General features: G+C 44.7%; 1 protein-coding gene across 1 annotated transcript; it reads left to right on the plus strand.

Moving 5' to 3' along the window:
- The first annotated feature begins 294 nt into the window (after positions 1-294).
- Positions 295-20,478, plus strand: LOC130906293 (up-regulator of cell proliferation-like). Its single transcript, XM_057820881.1, is given in 6 exon segments — positions 295-306; positions 528-592; positions 4,792-4,849; positions 4,933-5,005; positions 15,838-17,027; positions 17,029-20,478. Coding segments are annotated over 3 exon segments (4,677 nt in total). The 5' UTR covers positions 295-306; positions 528-592; positions 4,792-4,849; positions 4,933-4,968.
- Positions 20,479-20,987: the final 509 nt, after the last annotated feature.

Consider the following 20,987-nt stretch of genomic DNA (forward strand, 5'->3'; position numbering starts at 1 on the left):
AGATTTTGCTGAAGTTTTAAAGGCTTAACAAAGGCTTTGGCCGAATAGCAGTATAACAAATTTGTGCTGGTTTTACCCCTAACGGTGTTGGTTTTTTGGACAGTAATTCACAGTACATTCATGTTAGATTTGATTAACGGTAGGTTCAACTGAACTCGTGTGTACAATTCTTAATGAAAATCGTCAAACAGAAAAATGCAAAGGAACCTGCTTTACATGTTTCTCAAATACTTTCAGTTTCTCTTCACTGCTTTTAAATACAGCAGAAGAGAATCACACTCAGAACACTGCTGGCTGATGTTGAAGGTATGTAAAATTGGTTGAAGTTTTTAGTGATAAAAATACGATCTTTAACAGGCATATATTTGATATATTTTAAAGCTACAGTCATGTAATTTATAGGAATGATCCCAATTAATAAATGTAAAAAAAAGTTTTTTTTTGTTTTTAATACTTTGGGTATAAAAGTTTGAAGGGAAAAAAAAGAATGAAATGTAATATACTGATATTGCTTCTATGTTTTTTAGAGAAAAGACAATAGGGGAATGTCAACTCATGGCTACAATCAGCACTGAAAGACAAACCCGAACAGGTACATTTTACGTTACAGTTTAAATAAAAAAATAAAAAAAGGAGTTGTCTGTTGGTGTGTATGGAGGACCAAAAGGGACAGAATAAAATATATCAATAAATCTTTAAATAAATACTAAAATTTTATAAGCCACACACTTAAATGTGTCAATAATTAATTATCCATCCATCCATACATCCATTATCTTCCGCTTGTTCCGGGGTTGGGTCGCGGGGGCAGCAGCTTTAACAGGGAAGCCCAGACTTCCGTCTCCCCAGCCACTTCAACCAGCTCCTCCGGCGGGATCCCAAGGCGTTCCCAGGCCAGCCGAGAGACATAGTCTCTCCAGCGTGTCCTGGGTCGTCCCCGGGGCCTCTTGCGGTGGGACATGCCCGGAACACCTTTCCAGGGAGGTGTCCGGGAGGCATCCGAACCAGATGCCCGAGCCACCTCAGCTGGCTCCTCTCTACGCGGAAGAGTAGCTGCTCGACGCCGAGTCCCTCCCGGATGACCGAGCTTCTCACCCTATCTCTAAGGGAGAGCCCGGACACCCTGCGGAAGTAACTCATTTCGGCCGCTTGTATCCGGGATCTTGTTCTTTCGGTCACGACCCAAAGCTCGTGACCATACGTGAGGGTAGGAACGTAGATCGACCGGTAAATCGAGAGCTTTGCCTTTCGGCTCAGCTCCTTCTTCACCACTACGGACCGGTGCAGAGTCCGCATTACTGCAGACGCTGCACCGATTCGCCTGTCGATCTCCCGCTCCCTCCTACCGTCACTTGTGAACAAGACCCCAAGATACTTGAATTCCTCCACTTGGGGCAGGATCTCATCCCCGACCCGGAGAGGGCACTCCACCCTTTTCCGACTGAGGACCATGGTCTCGGATTTGGAGGTGCTGATCTTCATCCCAACCGCTTCACACTCAGCTGCGAACCGCTCCAGTGAGAGTTGGAGGTCACAGCTTGATGAAGCCAACAGCACTAAATCATCTGCAAAAAGCAGAGATTCAATGCTGAGGTCACCACACCAGACCGCCTCAACGCTTCGGCTGCGCCTAAAAATTTTGTCCATAAAAATTATGAACAAAATCGGTGACAAAGGGCAGCCTTGGCAGAGTCCAACCCTCACTGGGAACGAATTCGACTTACTGCCGGCAATGCGGACCAAACTCTGACACCAGTCGTACAGGGACCGAACAGCCCTTACCAAGGGGCTCGGTACCCCGTACTCCCGGAGCACCCCCCACAGGACTCCCCGAGGCACACGGTCGAACGCCCTCTCCAGATCCACAAAACACATGTAGACTGATTGGGCGAATTCCCATGCACCCTCAAGGACCCTGCCGAGGGTGTAGAGCTGGTTCACTGTTCCACGGCCGGGGCGAAAACCACACTGCTCCTCCTGAATCCGAGATTCGACTTCTCGGCTGACTCTCCTCTCCAGCACCCCTGAATAACCTTTACCAGGGAGGCTGAGGAGTGTGATCCCTCTATAATTGGAACACACCCTCCGGTCCCCCTTCTTAAAAAGGGGGACCACCACCCCGGTCTGCCAATCCAGAGGCACTGTCCCCGATGTCCACGCAATGTTGTAGAGACGTGTCAGCCACGACACCCCTACAACATCCAGAGCCTTTAGGAACTCCGGGCGGATCTCATCTACCCCCGGAGCCTTGCCACCGAGGGCTTTCCAACCGCCTCAGTGACTTCAACCCCAGAGATCGAAGAGCCCACCTCGGAGTCCCCAGACTCTGCTACCTCAAAGGAAGGCGTGTCGGTGGAATTGAGGAGGGCCTCGAAGTATTCTCCCCACCGGCTCACGACGTCCCGAGTCGAGGTCAGCAGCACACCATCTTCACTATACACAGTGTTAATGGTGCACTGCTTTCCTCTCCTCAGGCGCTGGATGGTGGACCAGAATTTCCTCGAAGTCGTCCGGAAGTTGTTTTCCATGGCCTCGCCAAACTCCTCCCATGTCCGGGTTTTTGCCTCGGCGACCGCCGAAGCCGCAGTCCGCTTGGCCAGCTGGTACCTGTCAGCTGCCTCCGGAGTCCCACAGGCCAAAAAGGCCCGATAGGCCTCCTTCTTCAGCTTGACGGCATCCCTTACCGCTGGTGTCCACCAGCGGGTTCGGGGATTGCCGCCACGACAGGCACCAACCACTTTACGGCCACAGCTCTGATCGGCCGCCTCAACAATGGAGGTGCGGAACATGGCCCACTCGGACTCAATGTCAGTGTCCCCCACCTCCCTCGAAGTTCTGCCGGAGGTGGGTGTTGAAACTCTTTCTGACAGGGGATTCTGCCAGACGTTCCCAGCAGACCTTCACAATACGTTTGGGCCTGCCAGGTCTGGCCAGCATCTTCCCCTGCCATCGGAGCCAACACACCACCAGGTGGTGATCAGTTGACAGCTCCGCCCCTCTCTTCACCTGAGTGTCCAAAACATGCGGCCGCAAGTCCGATGAAACGATTACGAAGTCGATCATCGAACTGCGGCCTAGGGTGTCCTGGTGCCAAGTGCACATATGGACACCCCTATGTTTGAACATGGTGTTCGTTATAGACAAACCGTGACGAGCACAGAAGTCCAACAACAGAACACCACTCGGGTTCTGATCGGGGGGGGCCGTTCCTCCCAATCACGCCCCTCCAGGTCTCACTGTCATTGCCGACGTGAACGTTGAAGTCCCCCAGGAGAACGAGGGAGTCCCCAGAGGGGGCGCTCTCTAGCACACCCTCCAAGGACTCCAAAAAGGGTGGGTATTCTGAACTGCTGTTCGGTGCATAAGCGCAAACAACAGTTAGAACCCGTCCCTCCACCCGAAGGCGGAGGGAGGCTACCCTCTCGTCTACCCGGGTAAACCCCAACGTACAGGCGCCAAGCCGGGGGCAATATGTCCACACCTGCCCGGCGCCTCTCACCATGGGCAGCTCCAGAGTGGAAGAGAGTCCAACCCCTCTCGAGAGGATTGGTACCAGAACCCAAGCTGTGTGTGGAGGAGAGTCCGACTATATCTAGTCGGAACTTCTCTGCCTCACACACCAGCTCAGGCTCCTTTCCTGCCAGAGAGGTGACATTCCATGTCCCAAGAGTTAGCTTCTGCAGCTGGGGGTCGGACCGCCAAGGCCCCCGCCTTTGGCTGCCGCCCAACTCCCTACGCACCCGACCCCTTTGGCCCCTCCCACAGGTGGTGAGCCCATGGGAAGGGGAACCCACGTTGCCTTTTCGGGCTGAGCCCGGCCGGGCCCCATGGGGACACCAGACGCTTGCCTTCGAGCCCCACCTCCAGGCCTGGCTCCAGAGGGGGGCCCCGGTAACCCGCGTCCGGGCAAGGGAAACTGGGGTTCATTTATGTTGCTCATCATAAGGGGTCTTTTTGAGCCATACTTTGTCTGGCCCCTCACCTAGGACCTGTTTGCCATGGGTGACCCTACCAGGGGCTTAAAGCCCCAGACAACATAGCTCCTAGGATCACTGAGACACGCAAACCCCTCCACCACGATAAGGTGATGACTCACCTTAATAATTAATTAAAAGGGGAAATAAATAAAATATATTTTTCAATGAAAAAAGTGTACCTTGGCTCAAAAAAAGTTTGAAAACACTGCTCAATAGGGTGTGAAGCCACTTGCACAAAGGTAGCTAGCCAGCTCACCTGTGACATACGTGAGAATGCGAAATGGACAATATGTACTTAAAAATTTTGTTGTCCCTCTGTTAATAACCCCCCCCCCCCCCCCCCCCCCCCCCCCCCCACACACACACACACATAATCGAACTGCCATCTATGGAGCCCCAAAAGGGACGTCAGAATTTTCAGGTCATCAGGTCCTGAACACTGAAGGTCAGCTTGGAAATACATTGGGAATTTCGTGGCCATTTCCTGATGGCCCTTGTTCTAGTGGCCGCGCCGCGCCATAAAATATAACAAAAAATAAAAAAAAATAATTTGTAAACTAAAATAATAATATGCTTTTACACTCACTGCTTTTGATGTTCCTGGCCCACCTGCAATAAGTTTTGATTGGACATTAGGTTCACGTCATGAATCACCCACACATGTTGCTGGTAACGTTGCGTTAATAGCAGGCAGAGCCACAGGGTTCTCAACTGTCTCATGTTGTGCAAAAGACAAGTATTATAGACCAGGACAGGGATTTCTTGGAGCAAAAGTAGCAGTAATTGATACATCACTGGTCTTTTCTTTCCCTAGTGTCATATGAAGATTTGTCTTGAACACCATCCTGTATGCTACATTTTTATCTCAAACGGTACAGTATCTTTAGATCAGGGTTTACAGTATATCATTGCATATTGTCTATGGAAAGATCTAACCGAGTGATATTGCCTCTAGGTTGTGCAAGATAAGCAATCAGAGGGATGTCAAACCATGGCTACAGTGAGCACTGAAAGACAAAACCCAACAGGTACATTTTAAATGAAAGATAATGAAATGATTTTAACCTGTATCAATTAAAAGTGCAACGTTGACTAACATTATCTTAGCATTCACAATTTCTCCGGAGCAGAAGTAAAAACAAACTATCACTTACGCACTCAACTGCAATATTTAAACTGGACAACCAAAATCCGGAAAAAAAGGAAAAGGTTTCCCCCTACCTCTTTGTAACAGTTGGCCGGCCAAATATTGCAGTGGTGCACCCAGAGCCCGCAACCTCAACTCCATCTTACGGTCACGTCGGGGTCACCAATTGTTAGAAACTTTACAGTAAGGCCCACAAGACCCCAGTACAGGTCAAGGGAAACTAGATTAATTTTCTTTCGACTTGTTTGTTAATTACCGAGAGCGGGAGTATTGACTATTTAATAATGAACTCAATAAAAGAGCCTCACAGACCTGATGGAGTAATTTGATACAAGTGTATTGATTCCAGAGATATTGTAAATGACAATGAGAGAATTCTGGCTAATAGTTCCCTTACCCCGAGAGGGCCCACTATAGCGGACGTATCAGTGTAGTCCCACAGCCAGTGTGCTACCTAAATACCCCAAAGGCATGAACACATTAGCATCTCACATGAGAAGATGAGGTGATGTCATGTTGAAGCGATGTCATGTGCCCTTCATCTGGAGACGTCGGTGTCGTCACTGGTTCCCTCTTCTTGGCGCAAACGTGACCTTTTGGCCTATGTAGGTTATTTCTACCGAGCTAAACAATTTATTGTTGGTTACGTAGAGCTTGACTGTAGGTAAAAGTACCAGACACATCTTGGAGAAGGACAGATTACAAACTTGTACATTTAGCTAATTTTACAGTAAACTAAGGAGGTAAAAAGTTCACTCTCTCACAGAGTCAGCGAGCGGGCATGTGACCAGATGTTACTATTCTGCTGAATGGACGTCTGCTTAAAAAAAGTGACCCAATAGGTTAATACGAGTTAATAGATTACTGTACAATCAAACTTTTACGAAATACGTATATATACAGTGCCTTGCAAAAGTATTTGGCCCCCTTGAATCTTGCAACTTTTCGCCACATTTCAGGCTTCAAACATAAAGATATGAAATTGAATTTTTTTGTCAAGAATCAACAACAAGTGGGACACAATCGTGAAGTGGAACAACATTTATTGGATAATTTAAACTTTTTTAACAAATAAAAAACTGAAAAGTGGGGCGTGCAAAGTTATTCGGCCCCTTTACTTTCAGTGCAGCAAACTCACTCCAGAAGTTCAGTGAGGATCTCTGAATGATCCAATGTTGTCCTAAATGACCGATGATGATAAATAGAATCCACCTGTGTGTAATCAAGTCTCCGTATAAATGCACCTGCTCTGTGATAGTCTCAGGGTTCTGTTTAAAGTGCAGAGAGCATTATGAAAACCAAGGAACACACCGGGCAGGTCCGAGATACTGTTGTGGAGAAGTTTAAAGCCGGATTTGGATACAAAAAGATTTCCCAAGCTTTAAACATCTCAAGGAGCACTGTGCAAGCCATCATATTGAAATGGAAGGAGCATCAGACCACTGCAAATCTACCAAGACCCGGCCGTCCTTCCAAACTTTCTTCTCAAACAAGGAGAAAACTGATCAGAGATGCAGCCAAGAGGCCCATGATCACTCTGGATGAACTGCAGAGATCTACAGCTGAGGTGGGAGAGTCTGTCCATAGGACAACAATCAGTCGTACACTGCACAAATCTGGCCTTTATGGAAGAGTGGCAAGAAGAAAGCCATTTCTCAAAGATATCCTTAAAAAGTCTCGTTTAAAGTTTGCCACAAGCCACCTAGGAGACACACCAAACATGTGGAAGAAGGTGCTCTGGTCAGATGAAACCAAAATGGAACTTTTTGGCCACAATGCAAAACGATATGTTTGGCGTAAAAGCAACACAGCTCATCACCCTGAACACACCACCCCCACTGTCAAACATGGTGGTGGCAGCATCATGGTTTGGGCCTGCTTTTCTTCAGCAGGGACAGGAAAGATGGTTAAAATTGACGGGAAGATGGATGCAGCCAAATACAGGAACATTCTGGAAGAAAACCTGTTGGTATCTGCACAAGACCTGAAACTGGGACGGAGATTTATCTTCCAACAGGACAATGATCCAAAACATAAAGCCAAATCTACAATGGAATGGTTAAAAAATAAACATATCCAGGTGTTAGAATGGCCAAGTCAAAGTCCAGACCTGAATCCAATCGAGAATCTGTGGAAAGAGCTGAAGACTGCTGTTCACAAACACTCTCCATCCAACCTCACTGAGCTCGAGCTGTTTTGCAAGGAAGAATGGGCAAGAATGTCAGTCTCTCGATGTGCAAAACTGATAGAAACATACCCCAAGCGACTTGCAGCTGTAATTGGAGCAAAAGGTGGCGCTACAAAGTATTAACGCAAGGGGGCCGAATAATATTGCACGCCCCACTTTTCAGTTTTTTATTTGTTAAAAAAGTTTAAATTATCCAATAAATTTTGTTCCACTTCACGATTGTGTCCCACTTGTCCTTGATTCTTGACAAAAAATTAAAATTTTATATCTTTACAGTATGTTTGAAGCCTGAAATGTGGCGAAAGGTTGCAAGGTTCAAGGGGGCCGAATACTTTTGCAAGGCACTGTATATACCAGTCACTAAGGCGCAACTTTATTTTATCCCAACACTATGAACATTTAACCCTTTACACTGCGAGCAATTTTTGTGAAATTGGGGGTTGATTTTTCTATGAGTATTTATAAACGGAAAAAACAGTTCAAACATGTCATTTTGCACATCTTTTTATTCCTAAATTATCAAACGATTATGTCATGAACTTTAAAAAAAAAAAATTTTTAATTTTTGAAAGTTTCATAGCCAGCTAAAGTTGAAGATTTTCAAATGCCAAATATGGAAAATCACACACATTGCTTGATTACTGACAAACTACAAATCTCAGTACGGTTTGACAACTGATCATGAAAAAATGACATCGCACATTTTTGTTGAGCAAATGATCAGTAATTTACATTCCAAAAATTGCACTTTTTGACTATAGTTTGGAAACAATAGACATTATTATCATGAAACTTGAAAAATCACATTTTCTATTCATTTCAGTGAAATGAAACTTCATCTTTTACATTTGGGAGGGGGTCTGTTCATGCCTTTGATTCTACCTCTCGCCCTCTCAGCCCTTGGAGGTCTGGCAGGGGGTCAATCTGTAAAGTGAAAAAAAAAAAAATTATATTGTTTACAAATAGCCACGAGTATCATATAAAAGTAAAATATAATAATGTAATCTAAATCTATCAATTAATTTTTAGGTTTGTAATGGATTTTAGCAGCTTACAAACAGAAAAACACATTTTTTGTCATTGTTTACATGGGCAATTTTTTCCCCCTTGGAGAGGCTCAATGCCAACGTTGATTCAATTCTGTTCCTACGAATCCATGTCCCCTCTGTCTGTGGACTCATATTGAGACTCGGCATAAATCATTGCGTCTACTCGTCTCCTAAGGATTGGATGCTTTTCTACTGGTGTTCTACACCTTATTCTGCTCCTGCCTTGTTGTTGCGATTCCATTTTGTCGAGAAAATTTGATTATTCCAGCAGAGATGTGATATAAAACATGACGGATGCAAGATGGTAGCCACTGATGCGAACTTCAACTCAGTAACTTCAAGTCACCACAGGAAAACTCATTTAATTACCCTGCGACAGTGCTATCATCTGGTGTTGAATGAAAGAGCTACAATTCCTCTATGTACTGAACAAAAATGACGTCTTTATGACGAGTACAACAGACGTTATGGCCCACAGAAATCAAGGGTTAAACAGCCGCTTGCCCCGAAAGGGGACTCCATTGTCCTATTGGGGAACTTCAATGCCCATGTGGGCAATGACAGTGTGACCTGGAGAGGAGTGGTTTGGAGGAGCGGTCTGCCTGAGCTGAACCCTACTGGTGTTCAGTTATTGGACTTCTGTGCTACCTACAGTTTGGCCATAATGAACACCATGTTCGAACGTAAGGATGTTCATCGGTGCACATCGCACCAGTTCACTTTAGGCCACCGGTCGATGATCGATTTTGTAGTCGTATCATCAGACTTGCGGCCGTATGTTCTGGACACCCAGGTAAAGAGAGGACCAGAGCTGTCAACTGACCACCACCTGGTTGTGAGTTGGATCAGATGGCAGGGGAAGAAGCCGCATAGACCTGGTAGGCCTAAACGAATAGTGAGGGATTGCTGGGAATGCTTGGCGGAGGAACCTGTCAGATTGATTTTCAACCCGCACCTCCTGCAGGGGTTCGACCGCGTCTCGGGAGCAGTGGGGAACATTGAGTCTGAATGGGCCTTGTTTTGCGCTGCCATTGTTGAAGTGGCTGCTGAGAGGTGTGCCCGCAAGGTACCTTGGACCAGTCGTGGTCGAAACCCCCGAACCAGATGGTGGACACCAGAGGTGAGGGGGGGCCATCAGGATGATGAAGGAGGCCTACAGGGCATCGTTGGCCTCTTGGTCTCCTGAGACAGCTGACTGGTACCGGCAGGCCAAGCAGCTGTGGCAGTCGCAGAGGTAAAAACTCGGACGTGGGAGGAGTTCGGAGAGGCTATGGAGGAAGACTATTGATCGGCTCCATAAAGGTTCTGGCAAACCGTCCGGCGCCTCAAGGGGGAAGGCGTCATCTCGCTCACACTGTTTACAGTGGGGGCAGGGAGCTACTGATTTCAACTGAGGACATAGTCAGGCGGTGGAAGGAATACTTTGAGCACCTCCTTAATCCCACCAACACGCATTCCATGGAGGAAACAGAGCCGAGGGGCCCGGGGTTGGACGGATCAATCACTGGGGCAGAAGTCTCCGAGGTAGTGAAATTACTTTGCGGCGGCAGAGCTCCGGGGATTGATGAAAACCGCCCTGGGTTTCTCAAGACTTTGGATGTTACAGGGCTGTCTTGGTGGACACGCCTGTGCAACATTGCGTGGTCATTGGGGGCAGTGCCTTTGGAAAGGCACACCGGGGTGGTGGTGCCTATCTTTAAGAAAGGCGACCAAAGGGTGTGTTCCAACTATCGGGGATCGCACTCCTCAGCTTCCACGGGAAAGTCTATGCCAGGGTATTGGAAATGAGGGTCCGGTTGATAGTTGAACCTCAGATCAAGGAGAAACAATGTGGTTTTCGTCCTGGCAATGGAACTACGGTCCAGCTCTTTACCCTCGCTAGGGTGTTTGAGGGGGCATGGAAGTTTGCCAATTGAATCCACATGTGTTTTGTGGATTTGGAGAAGGCTTACGACCATGTCCCCAGGAGCACCCTGTGTGGGTACTCCAGGAGTATTGGGTGGATGGCCCTTTGTTAGGGGCCATCCAGTCCCTGTAGCACAGGAGTATGAGTCTGGCCCGTGTGGCTGGCAACAAGTCGGACCTGTTCCTGGTGAGGGTTGGACTCCGCCAGGGCTGCCCTTTGTCACCGGTTCTGTTCGTGACCTTTACGGACAGAATTTCTATGCGCAGCCGGGTGGTGGATGGGGTCGAGTTCGATCGTGAGAGGATCTCTTCTCTGCTTTTTGCAGATGATGTGGCTCCATTGCACAGCGACCTCCAGCTCTCACTGGGGCAGTTCGCAGCCGAGTATGAAGCGGCTGGGACGAGAATCAGCACTTCCAATTCTGAGGCCATGGTTCTCATCCGGAAAAGGTTGGATTGCTTGCTCCAGGTCAGGGGTGAGTGCCTGCCCCAAGTGGAGGAGTTCAAGTATCTCGGGACCTTGATCACGAGTAAGGTTAGGTTGGAGCGTGAGATCGACAGGCGGATTGGGGCGGCATCCACAGTGTTGCGGGTGCTTAACCAGTCTTTCGTGGTGAAGAGGGAGCTGAGCCAGAAGGTGAAGCTCTCACTTTATAGGTCAATCTACGTTCCCACCCTCACTAGTGACGGGATCTGTCGTTCACTCGAGGAAAGGAATCCATTCCAGTTCGTTCAGTAAAAAGACTCGTTCAAACAAATCGTTCAACGAATCGTTCGCCCCCCTCATCGCCCTCCCCGCCCAAATGAATCGTTCGGTTAGTGAACAGGAAGTGACGTTGCCGAACAAATTATCAAGGACCGCTTCGCAGTATAACTGAACGGGAAGTGACATTGCTTGGTCCCTCCCTCTCTTGCACACAGGCTCCTCATCGACCGCTGGTCGTAGTTTCAGAAATGAATAACAGACGATATCATTCTGCTTTCCCAGCGTCGTCTCCCTCCCGCTGCTGCAAAAGCGAGGGAGAACTTCCGCGTCGTCTGATGTATTTCTATGGGATCAAAGTCATGGCTCGTGCTTGCATTTCTCTTTAGGACATGATTAAACATTTTCCTTTTGTGGGGGTTTGGGGTCGGGGGCGCACGCGACTTTCTTTAGCATGATCTTGATCACATATACAATGCTGGTGCTACCAGCCAACGCGGCATGCTTGCTGTCACGAAAATAAAAATAAATCGAAAGTTTAATTTCTAAATATGGAACGACCAACACATCATATTTACCTCACGCTCTGTTGTGTTTTTGTTTTTATGCTCATCACTATTATTTTTGGTAACTATTGTTAAAAATAAAGTGTAAATAGCTAGTTGTCAAATGTGTTGCTCTGAAATGAAAACAACACTACATTTTGATATTAGACAGTTTCAATGCAAATCAGTATAAAGATGATCGTATTGAATTTTTGCACTGGTATTAATAAATAAAATAATCCGGTGTAGGTTCACTATCCTCTTCCCCTCACTATCCACTCGCTCTCGCTATATGATTGGCTGAAGAGTCGAAATGCTGTCCCGTGAAATGCCTGTTTAAAAATGTTCCCGTTGTTACTTCTTGCGTTCGCTTAAAAGTGCCCATTTAAAAAGGAAAAGCGATGGGTGATACTCCACGCAGAGCGTATTATTAACAAATGTTAAAGTTGTATAAACATATAGCGAGAATAAAGAACGTCACTGACAAGCGCAGGCCCCCGCGAGTGGATAGTGAGGGGAATAGGATAGTGCACCTACACCGGTCAGCCTCCTTGTCGTCCCCTCATCTCAGATCGTCAAATGCTGACGAGAAATAATTGTTTGCTCTTTACGATGTCGCCTTTCTACTCTCATTAGTCTGTTAAGACAAATGTAGAGATATTGCGACATCTCCTGTGCCCGCGTGCGTTGTTTTTGGGCACTTGAGTAGCACATGATGGACGGATGGACATAATTTGTCAAACCAACCAACACCCGACACGCTGACATGCTGACACGAAAAAAATAAAACACTCGGAAAAAATGGACATGTATATACAGTTTCATTGCAAATCAGTATTATGGTGATCATACTAATATTAATTTTCCTGTGCACAGATGAGGTAAATATCACTGCCACGAAGTCTCCATAGATTGACAGTTCTCTTCCCCATGCGCTGCCGTGACGTGTCCGCTGCTCAGCTTTTGCTTGCCTGCGACTAGCGAAAGAGTTTTATACTCCTGTAAATTTGATAGTATGTCGTCATACCCGAGTCTCTTGATAAAAGTAGAACACTAAATCATGCTCGTTTGCGTGGTGTTTTTGTCTGTTTGAGCAACATATGATTGGCTGCACATTAACAAATATGTGACAAAGTCATTTCCTTTCATTTTTTGACTCGTTCACTGCGTGACTGGCAAGTCTACTTAGCAACAAGCTTGGTCAGGTGCCGGAGGACCGAGTAAGTGAACAGAAAGTGACATAACTAAGTCTTGACCCCTGCGTGCACGCTGGCTGCTTATTGGCCACACGTGGAAGTGAGTGACAGACCTGATACTGTTTCCACTCCCTCCCCTGCCCGCGATGAGGCTGGCGTCCGATTGGTCGTGTGCGATGTCAGAAGACGCTGCCGCTTGCTCAACGTCCTCCCACGCAGCTAACAAGCCCCAACTTCATAGAACGACTCAGTGCAGAAGGTGATTAGTTCGGTCTCGTTCACCCAAACAATTCGTTCAAAAAGAACGAATCGTTCACGACCGATACAACACTAACCCTCACCTAAGGCCATGAACTTTAGGCAATGACCAAAAGAACAAGATTGCGGAAACAGGCGGCTGAAATGAGTTTCCTTCGAAGAGAGGCAAGGCTCAGCCTTAGAGATAGGGTGAGGAGCTTGGTCATCCGGGAGGGACTCGGAGTAGAGCCGCTGCTCCTCAATATCAAGAGAAGCCAGTTGAGGTGGTTAAGAAATCTGGTTAGGATGCCTACTGGACGCCTCCCTTGGGAGGTGTTTCTGGCATGTCCAACTGGGAGGATACCCCAGGACCGACCCAGCACATGCTGGGGAGATGATACCTCTCGGCTGGCCTGGGAACGCCTTGGGATTCTCCCTGACAAACTGGTGGAAGTGGCTAAGGAGAGGGCTAACTGGGCCTCTTTGCTGTGGCTGCTGCCCCAGCGACCCAGATTCGGATAAGCGGGAGACGACGAATGAACCAGGGTTGTACGATATACCGGTATCAGTATAGTATTGCGGTACTTGCTTTCAAAAAACGGTACTATATTACCTCATTTTAGTACCGACAAAAAAATGTCATGTGTTTCGAGCGTCGGAGAATGTTGTGTGTGTGCTGTGCAGCAGGCAGCAGCAGCGCTGCACTCACTCGCTCTGACTGTGCTCTGCTCCTGTGTGGGCGGACCGACTTCCCCCACCCCTCCCCTCGCCCCTCACAGCAAAGCAGCAGCTCATAGCAGCAGTTCAGCTCGGGGAAAGATACGAGGAAAAATGACGGCAGCTCCTACAGAGCCGCAGCCTACAACTAGCGGGCTGCAAAACCAGCCAAGGCTCGTTGAGAAAGAAGACGCACGAAGCGAAATATGGAGGTACTTCGCTTACCGTGCCGACGAAGAAGGAAACGCGGCGGACACATCAAAGCCCGTGTGTAAAAGATGCCATAACGCCACACAAGCGAAAGGTTCCAACACATCCAACTTGGCGAAACATCTTGCGGACAACCATCCCGATTTGTACCAAGAATTCAAAGAACGACAGGTAGCGAATGTGAACGATAACAACACACAACATGCCTTCAAATAAGTCCCAACGAGTATTTGTCCCACAATAGCCTACTCGTGTGTCAGTGAAACACGAGGCAATAAACGCAATGTGCTCACAGAACACGGAATCTCCACCAAGGAGCATATGAGTCAAGTAAAGTAGCCTATCAAAGATCAAAAAGTTTAGCCAACATCAGAATACTGCATGCCATGTAAAAGATTTATGGCCCTCATTTGCCATAGCGTTTGGTATGCAGTAGGCTACTCTGATGAACGTGCACTCCCAAACGTGTGCGGCTGACTGAGGAGCACACTGAGACACTTGTTTTCCTGGCTAAGAACCTTAAAGTGATCAAAGAACTGTCCAGAAAATAAACCTGAGAGAACAAGGGGGGGAAAACATCTCTCCCCCTCCCTCTCTCTGTCTCTCCTTTCTCTGTCCCTCTCTCCCCCTCCTCTCTCCCCTCCTCCTCTCTCTGTCCCTCTCTCCCATCCTTTCTAATCTCTTGTAACACTTTTTTGTTGTTGTTGAACCTAAAGCTCAGGAGCTGCAGCCAAGTACAGTACTTTTATTTTTTGTTAAAAAAAAATAGCTGTGTGAAAATATTTTTTTATTTAAAACAAGTTTGTACAGTTCATTCTATTGATGTGTGAATTGTGAAGACATTTTTATTTATTTTTACATAAAGTTCAGGAGCTGCAAGTACAGAGAGTATTTTTATTTTAAAAAAACATAGCAGTTGTTGTTTATAACTTTGAACAGTTTACTTTGGAACACAGTTATTGTTACTTATATGAGGTGATCTAAGATTTGCCTATAGCATTTTCAGTACAACTAAAAAAGTAGGAACCAGGATAATAGCACCATTTAGCGGTCTGATGTCACACTGGAGATGTGACAGTTTAACATTGTTCAAAATAAAAATGTTACTACCAGAGTGAATTTCAATAAAAGAAGTTTTCAGTTCCAAGTTTTGTCCTCTCTATTCCAGTATTTTTTCCCTGATGTTTTAGGTTTTTTGCGTGGTATCGTTTAGTATCGGGTATCGAGGTATTTAGTCAGGTATCGGTATCGAACTCATAATTTTGGTATCGGGACATCCCTGGAATGAACGAGTTGGATTTGTGAATTAGAAGACCCGTAGTATGAACCCAGCCCAGTCTCCCTTTCGGTGATGCGTTTTTTTTTTCATGATTGGACTGTCATTCTTCTGAATGAATTTGTGTGAGAGTATGGGTGTTTTGCTCCCGATAAGAGTTACATTATCTTAAGCCCCGGAATCACTCTTTTGTACCAGTAAACTACTCTGATTTCTAAGTTTAGGGCTGAAGACAATACCCAGCTGTTCTTCTCCTCCATGTTCTCACTGGAACAGAAGTTTCATCAAAATGTTTTAAGTTGCATTTGTATTTTCAATTATTAAAAATATTTACTGTTTAAAACACTTACAATTTGTGAAGTATGAAACTATCTGCAGCTGGGCATGAGCAATAAAATTATATTTAAAGTGGCGTTAAAAGTGGCATTAAAAAGCATTAAATGGGATTTGCTGATACTGATAGAAACCCTGAACCCCACATCCTCGGTGCATGATGAATTTAGATCAAGGTCCGACTCTCCCCCCGAAAAAAATTAAGACTTTTAAGTGCGTCCGATAGTTGTGAAAATGCGCTATTTAATATACTTTTGTGCAATGAGAGGCATGAAAGCAACTCACCATTTGAAGTTCAAATAAAGGCCAAAAAGAAACTTTTTTTTCTAACATTCTTATCTTTCTCTTTGACAGTCCTGTTTGACTTCCTCTCCAACCTTGGACTACAGAAATATTATCCGAACAAACTCACCCTCGACTCTCTGTTGGAAGTCAACAAAAGTAGCCTATCTGAAAGTGCCGTTTTATCAGAAGATGAAATACCATTTGTTTTCCTTAGAAAACTGTTCAAAATCAATGCTGAATGCAGAAAATGTACAAAGGGACTAAGTAATCATGGAAAGACCGAAGCCACTCTCGACCAGCTGGACATTTACACTGCACCTGACTCAGAAAACACAGTTCATCCTCTTGACCTGATAGTAGGTCTATTTCTTTGTGCCGACAGCTTCTTGCGACAGGAAATGGCTCTCAAGATGTCATTATGCCAGTTTTCAGTCCCACTGTTGTTGCCCCACTGCAACAACAATCAATCTACTCTGATGTTATGGACATTGAGAGAAATTGTAAAAGAATGGTGTCCACATGAGTTGTCTGAGACAAAAGGATTTGTGGAGAAGTACATTGTCGAAGCATCTATACCATTCCTTTCCTTTGTGAGGCTGAAAAACTGCAGTTTATCCAAATCTCAGTTCTTAAATCACATCCTCAGCCGTGGCCAACAGAACCACAGCATGTTCATACACAGAGACATGGAAGGAGGGGCACGAAGAAGAAAAATTGCAAATACGTTGGTGGAGGTTGGCTGGTTCCTTCCTAGTGGGAGAGAAAATACTGACATATTCCCAGAGCCTATTGCATTCGCAAATTTGCGAGGTGATATTTGTGAGTCGCTCACACAGTTTACCTTCCTTTATGAAGTGTCCAATGCAATCTTTGTATTCATGGACAAAGTTGAAGAAAAGGAGCATGAAATTCTGACAGCTCTTGAAGACGCGAAATCAAAACTGCATTTTGTTGTTAATCGCAAAGACAGCAACTCTGCGGACATAACGTCTGTCAAGAAATCAATGCAGGAACTGGAATTACCAAAAACCAACATTAAAATCAAAGACTCGAGGGTGAATGTGGCAGGATTTTCTCAGAAACTGTGTGGAGCCATCAAAAATTCACTGTCTACTGTGAAAAAAACAATGAGTATTGAAAATATGAGCACAAAAGCAATCAAATCGGGACTTTCAGTGGATGAAAACATTACTCTCGACCAGAAAAAAACCGCTGAACATGTCATGAAGGGTATTAGTACACAAAGTATACCACATTACAAAAAAAAAACAACTGCCTTTGCAAGGAGAAAATTGGAAGAAGTTATCACAACTGGAGATGAAGGAATGCAGAATGAATGATGTTAGCACAGTTGGTGGTGAGCATTACAAAGCTCAACTACAGCAGGAGAAAAAAAAGCTTTGGAAAGAACAAGACAAGAAAAAGCGGCCAAGAGGAATGCAAGATTTTATTGACACCTTAGCAAGAAGCAACAAAGAAGAAAAGCGCTACCTTTTGAAGTGGATGAAATTCATATGTAATAACAACTCCCGTGACACCCTTACTGCCCTGCGAAACAAATTCAAAGAGCAATGCAAAAAGAAGGATGCCAAACTCATTGCAGAGATTGATCAAGAATTGTTGGACAGCTCTTTAGGAGTTGAGCATTACATGAGAGAAATGGGAATAAACTATGAGGTTTCCATGCAGTCGCACGGTGGTGCAGAAAAATTGTCTTATTTGCCTTCTGTAGCTGCTGAAATGTTGCTGGATGGATATCCATTGGAGTTTTTAGATGGAGATGCTTCAAATATACCAGAGAAGTGGATGACCGCCGTGTTAATGGAGCTTCACAAGAAAGTCGGTGAAAAAAGCAAGCTGATAGCAATATCTGTGTTGGGTGTTCAAAGCACTGGAAAATCAACACTTCTCAACACCATGTTTGGTGTTCACTTTCCAGTCAGCAGTGGCAGATGCACAAGAGGCGCCTACATGTTATTCCTCAAAGTTGGAGTTGATACCAAAGAGAAATTGGGTTGTGACTTCATCCTTCTTATTGATACTGAAGGTCTGAAATCCCCTGATCTTGCACAACTAGAAAGTAGCTATGAGCACGACAACCAGCTGGCAACCTTCGTCATCGGTTTAAGTGATGTCACCATTGTCAACGTTGCAATGGAGAATGCAACGGAAATGAAAGACACCCTGCAAATTGCTGTCCATGCTTTTATGCGAATGAAACAAATTGGGAAAAAAACAGTTTGTCATTTTGTCCACCAAAATGTTGCTGGAGTGTCTGCACATGACAAGACCTTGACAGAGAGACACCATCTATTGGATCAGCTCAATGAAATGACAAAAATTGCAGCTGAAATGGAGAAACAGTCTACAATTCAAGCATTTACGGATGTGCTCGACTATGACTTGGAAAACAACAACTGGAACATTCCAGGGCTTTGGCATGGAACGCCTCCAATGGCACCAGTAAACACCGGTTACAGTGAGGCTGTAGCAGACTTCAAGAAAAATCTTCTGGAGACCTTGGGAAAAGAAAAGCGAAATGACATTGGCAATATTCCAGAGTTTCTTGAATGGATGCGTAGTCTGTGGAAATCAGTCAAATATGAGAATTTCATCTTTAATTTCAGAAACACACTTGTGGCTCATGCTTATGACAACTTGTGCAAAGAGTTTGGCCAGTGGGAATGGCAGATGCGAAAAGAAATCCTCTCCTGGCAGAAAGAAGCAGAGTTGGAAATTTTAAATGCTCACGAACCTGAATGGGGCACATGTGACAGGTTGCTCATATCAAGGAAATCAAAACTACTTGAGGAAATTGAAGTACAGCAAACCAAATTGAATGAGAAGCTTACCAACTATTACAGAAGGACAGACAGACATGTTAATTTGATAGAGAAATACAAAACCGACTTTATCAGTTCTATCAGCAGTCTGTCAAATGAGATTCGATATTCAGTGAATAATGAATTGGACAGAGCCTTTGAGCGCAAAATCGGCTTGCAAAAAGTGCAGGATGTGCAACGGAAGTACCGGAGTGTGATTGAAAAGAGAGTCATGAAACTTCTGCATGACTTCAAAGACATGAGATTGTCTGATGACCAACTAAAAGAGGAGTTTGAGAAAATGTGGAATGAAGCTACTGCCAATGTTCCCACACTAGAAGAACAAGATATACCTTCAAAAATTCTCACCCAACTGAAGGAACATTTCTCAAATCACAAAGTAAATGAAAAACTAGGACATATTAAAAGCCTAAGGGATTTGGGAATGGAACCATTTAAGACCAGAAGTGAACATCAAAATTTGAAGAAGTTAATTCAGAATATCTGGACAGGAGACTTTGAAATTTTTGCAAAGGGAATTATTGAATTATCCACCCGATTTATTGTTGATAAAAGTAAGTCAGATGCTGACTACCATGATTCTTTCACAAGGGATCTGCTGCAGATGATTGATGAAAAGCTGAGTGAAGGTTACAAGCGTCATCAAACCACCAATAAGTTTGAGATCGACATCAAACTTCATATTTGTGGCATTGCTGCAACAGAATTCCACAAGATGCACCAACAGTTCTTGTCAAGGAATGACCCTCGAAAACAACTGGAAAAGTCCAAGAATCAGTACTTGTTAGACTTTCTGGATTCTTACAAGGAAAACAATGATTGCAAACGCAAAGCAGATGATTTTGTCCAGCTTTGTTTCAAGCCAGCAATTGAGGATTACATCAACCGAGCTTTGGGAATTGACATTGTGGATGATATTTTGACAAGCAGCCATTCAATGATGTACAGTTCACGCTCTTGTTTTCAATACGACATTCAGAGAGAATTATTGGAGAAAGATGATTTCGATACTTTTGTCAAGTACATTTTGTACTATGAAACATATGTTAAGGATCAGATTCTTCTTCATATCAGTCAGAAAATGGACAAGGACAAGATGTTGTTCAAATTAAAGAAGAACAACTTGGAGGCTGTGGTTTCTAAATTAATTAATGCAATGACACAGTCCTCAAATATGGTATCAGATGACGATGCAAATATTTCAAATCTCGTCAAGGAAATGCGCAAATCTTTGGTTAAAGACATTGTAATATCAGAGGAAGCACAAAATGGCAGTCTTTTTCAGATCAAAAGCACATGCCAGTCATTTACACAAAGTGTCATTGTGTCTTTGAATGAATTGAAAGAAACACTCCTTGATACATTTTCCAAAGCTCAAGATGTAACTGAATGTCTTGATCAACTTGCAATAAAACCACAGGATGAGCTTTTCAAGCGAATATTCGGATGTGGACACCAGTGCCCGTTTTGTCGCGTTCCTTGTGAAGCAGGCGGCAAAGAACACAAGAAACATCATGCAGCTGTGCATCGACCACAGGCACTTGGAGGATACAGGATCATAGAAACTCAGATACTTCATGAAACTCTGTGTACGACTGACGTGCAGAGTAATAGGCAATTTAAAAATCAAGTAACCAGTGAAAAGGTTGTTCCTTACAGAGACTACCACCTCTACTATCCTGACTGGCACATTCCCCCAGACTCTACAATGGAAGCGTCTGATTACTGGAAATACATACTGGTGCGCTACAATGACCAATTTGCAAAAGAGTATAATGCCAAGCCAGCCATTGTTCCAGAGGCCTGGAAGAACATCACAAAGGAGGAAGCGCTGAAGGGTTTGAAGGATGCCTTCAGTATGAAATAATGCAAAGTGGAGTCAGTAACCGTGTGAGAAAAAAAAAGATATGCAGAGAGCCCTGTTGAAGACGAAGAATTAAAAAAAAAATTTATTAGCTGTGTTCTCTGATTAAGACCTTGCTTCGGAGAAGAAGCTGATAGCTGCATTCTTATACAAGTAAAGTCAGAAAGACATACAATATAGAAATGAATGTATCACTCAAACGGACAAATATATGGGAATAAACATATTTACAAATATTACAACAGGAGGAATTATATCTTAATCAACTGTAAGGGATGGAATTGACATTCATCATGAACTATTTTACAAGGTGGTAAACCATTCAGGATGCGTTCTTTGTTTATTATCAAAATGAATGGATCAAATGAGATATTGTGTCAATCAATAAAAATTAATAAACTGCAAACATATTCAGTACTTGAGTACCCTTACTTCACTTAGTACTTTTAGCAATGTCATGTTTTCCAAAAGGAGGATTTTGAGTTTTACATTTATTGAATCAATGCTAATTC

Source organism: Corythoichthys intestinalis, chromosome 1 (assembly GCF_030265065.1).
Source record: "Corythoichthys intestinalis isolate RoL2023-P3 chromosome 1, ASM3026506v1, whole genome shotgun sequence".
Taxonomy (NCBI): domain Eukaryota; kingdom Metazoa; phylum Chordata; class Actinopteri; order Syngnathiformes; family Syngnathidae; genus Corythoichthys; species Corythoichthys intestinalis.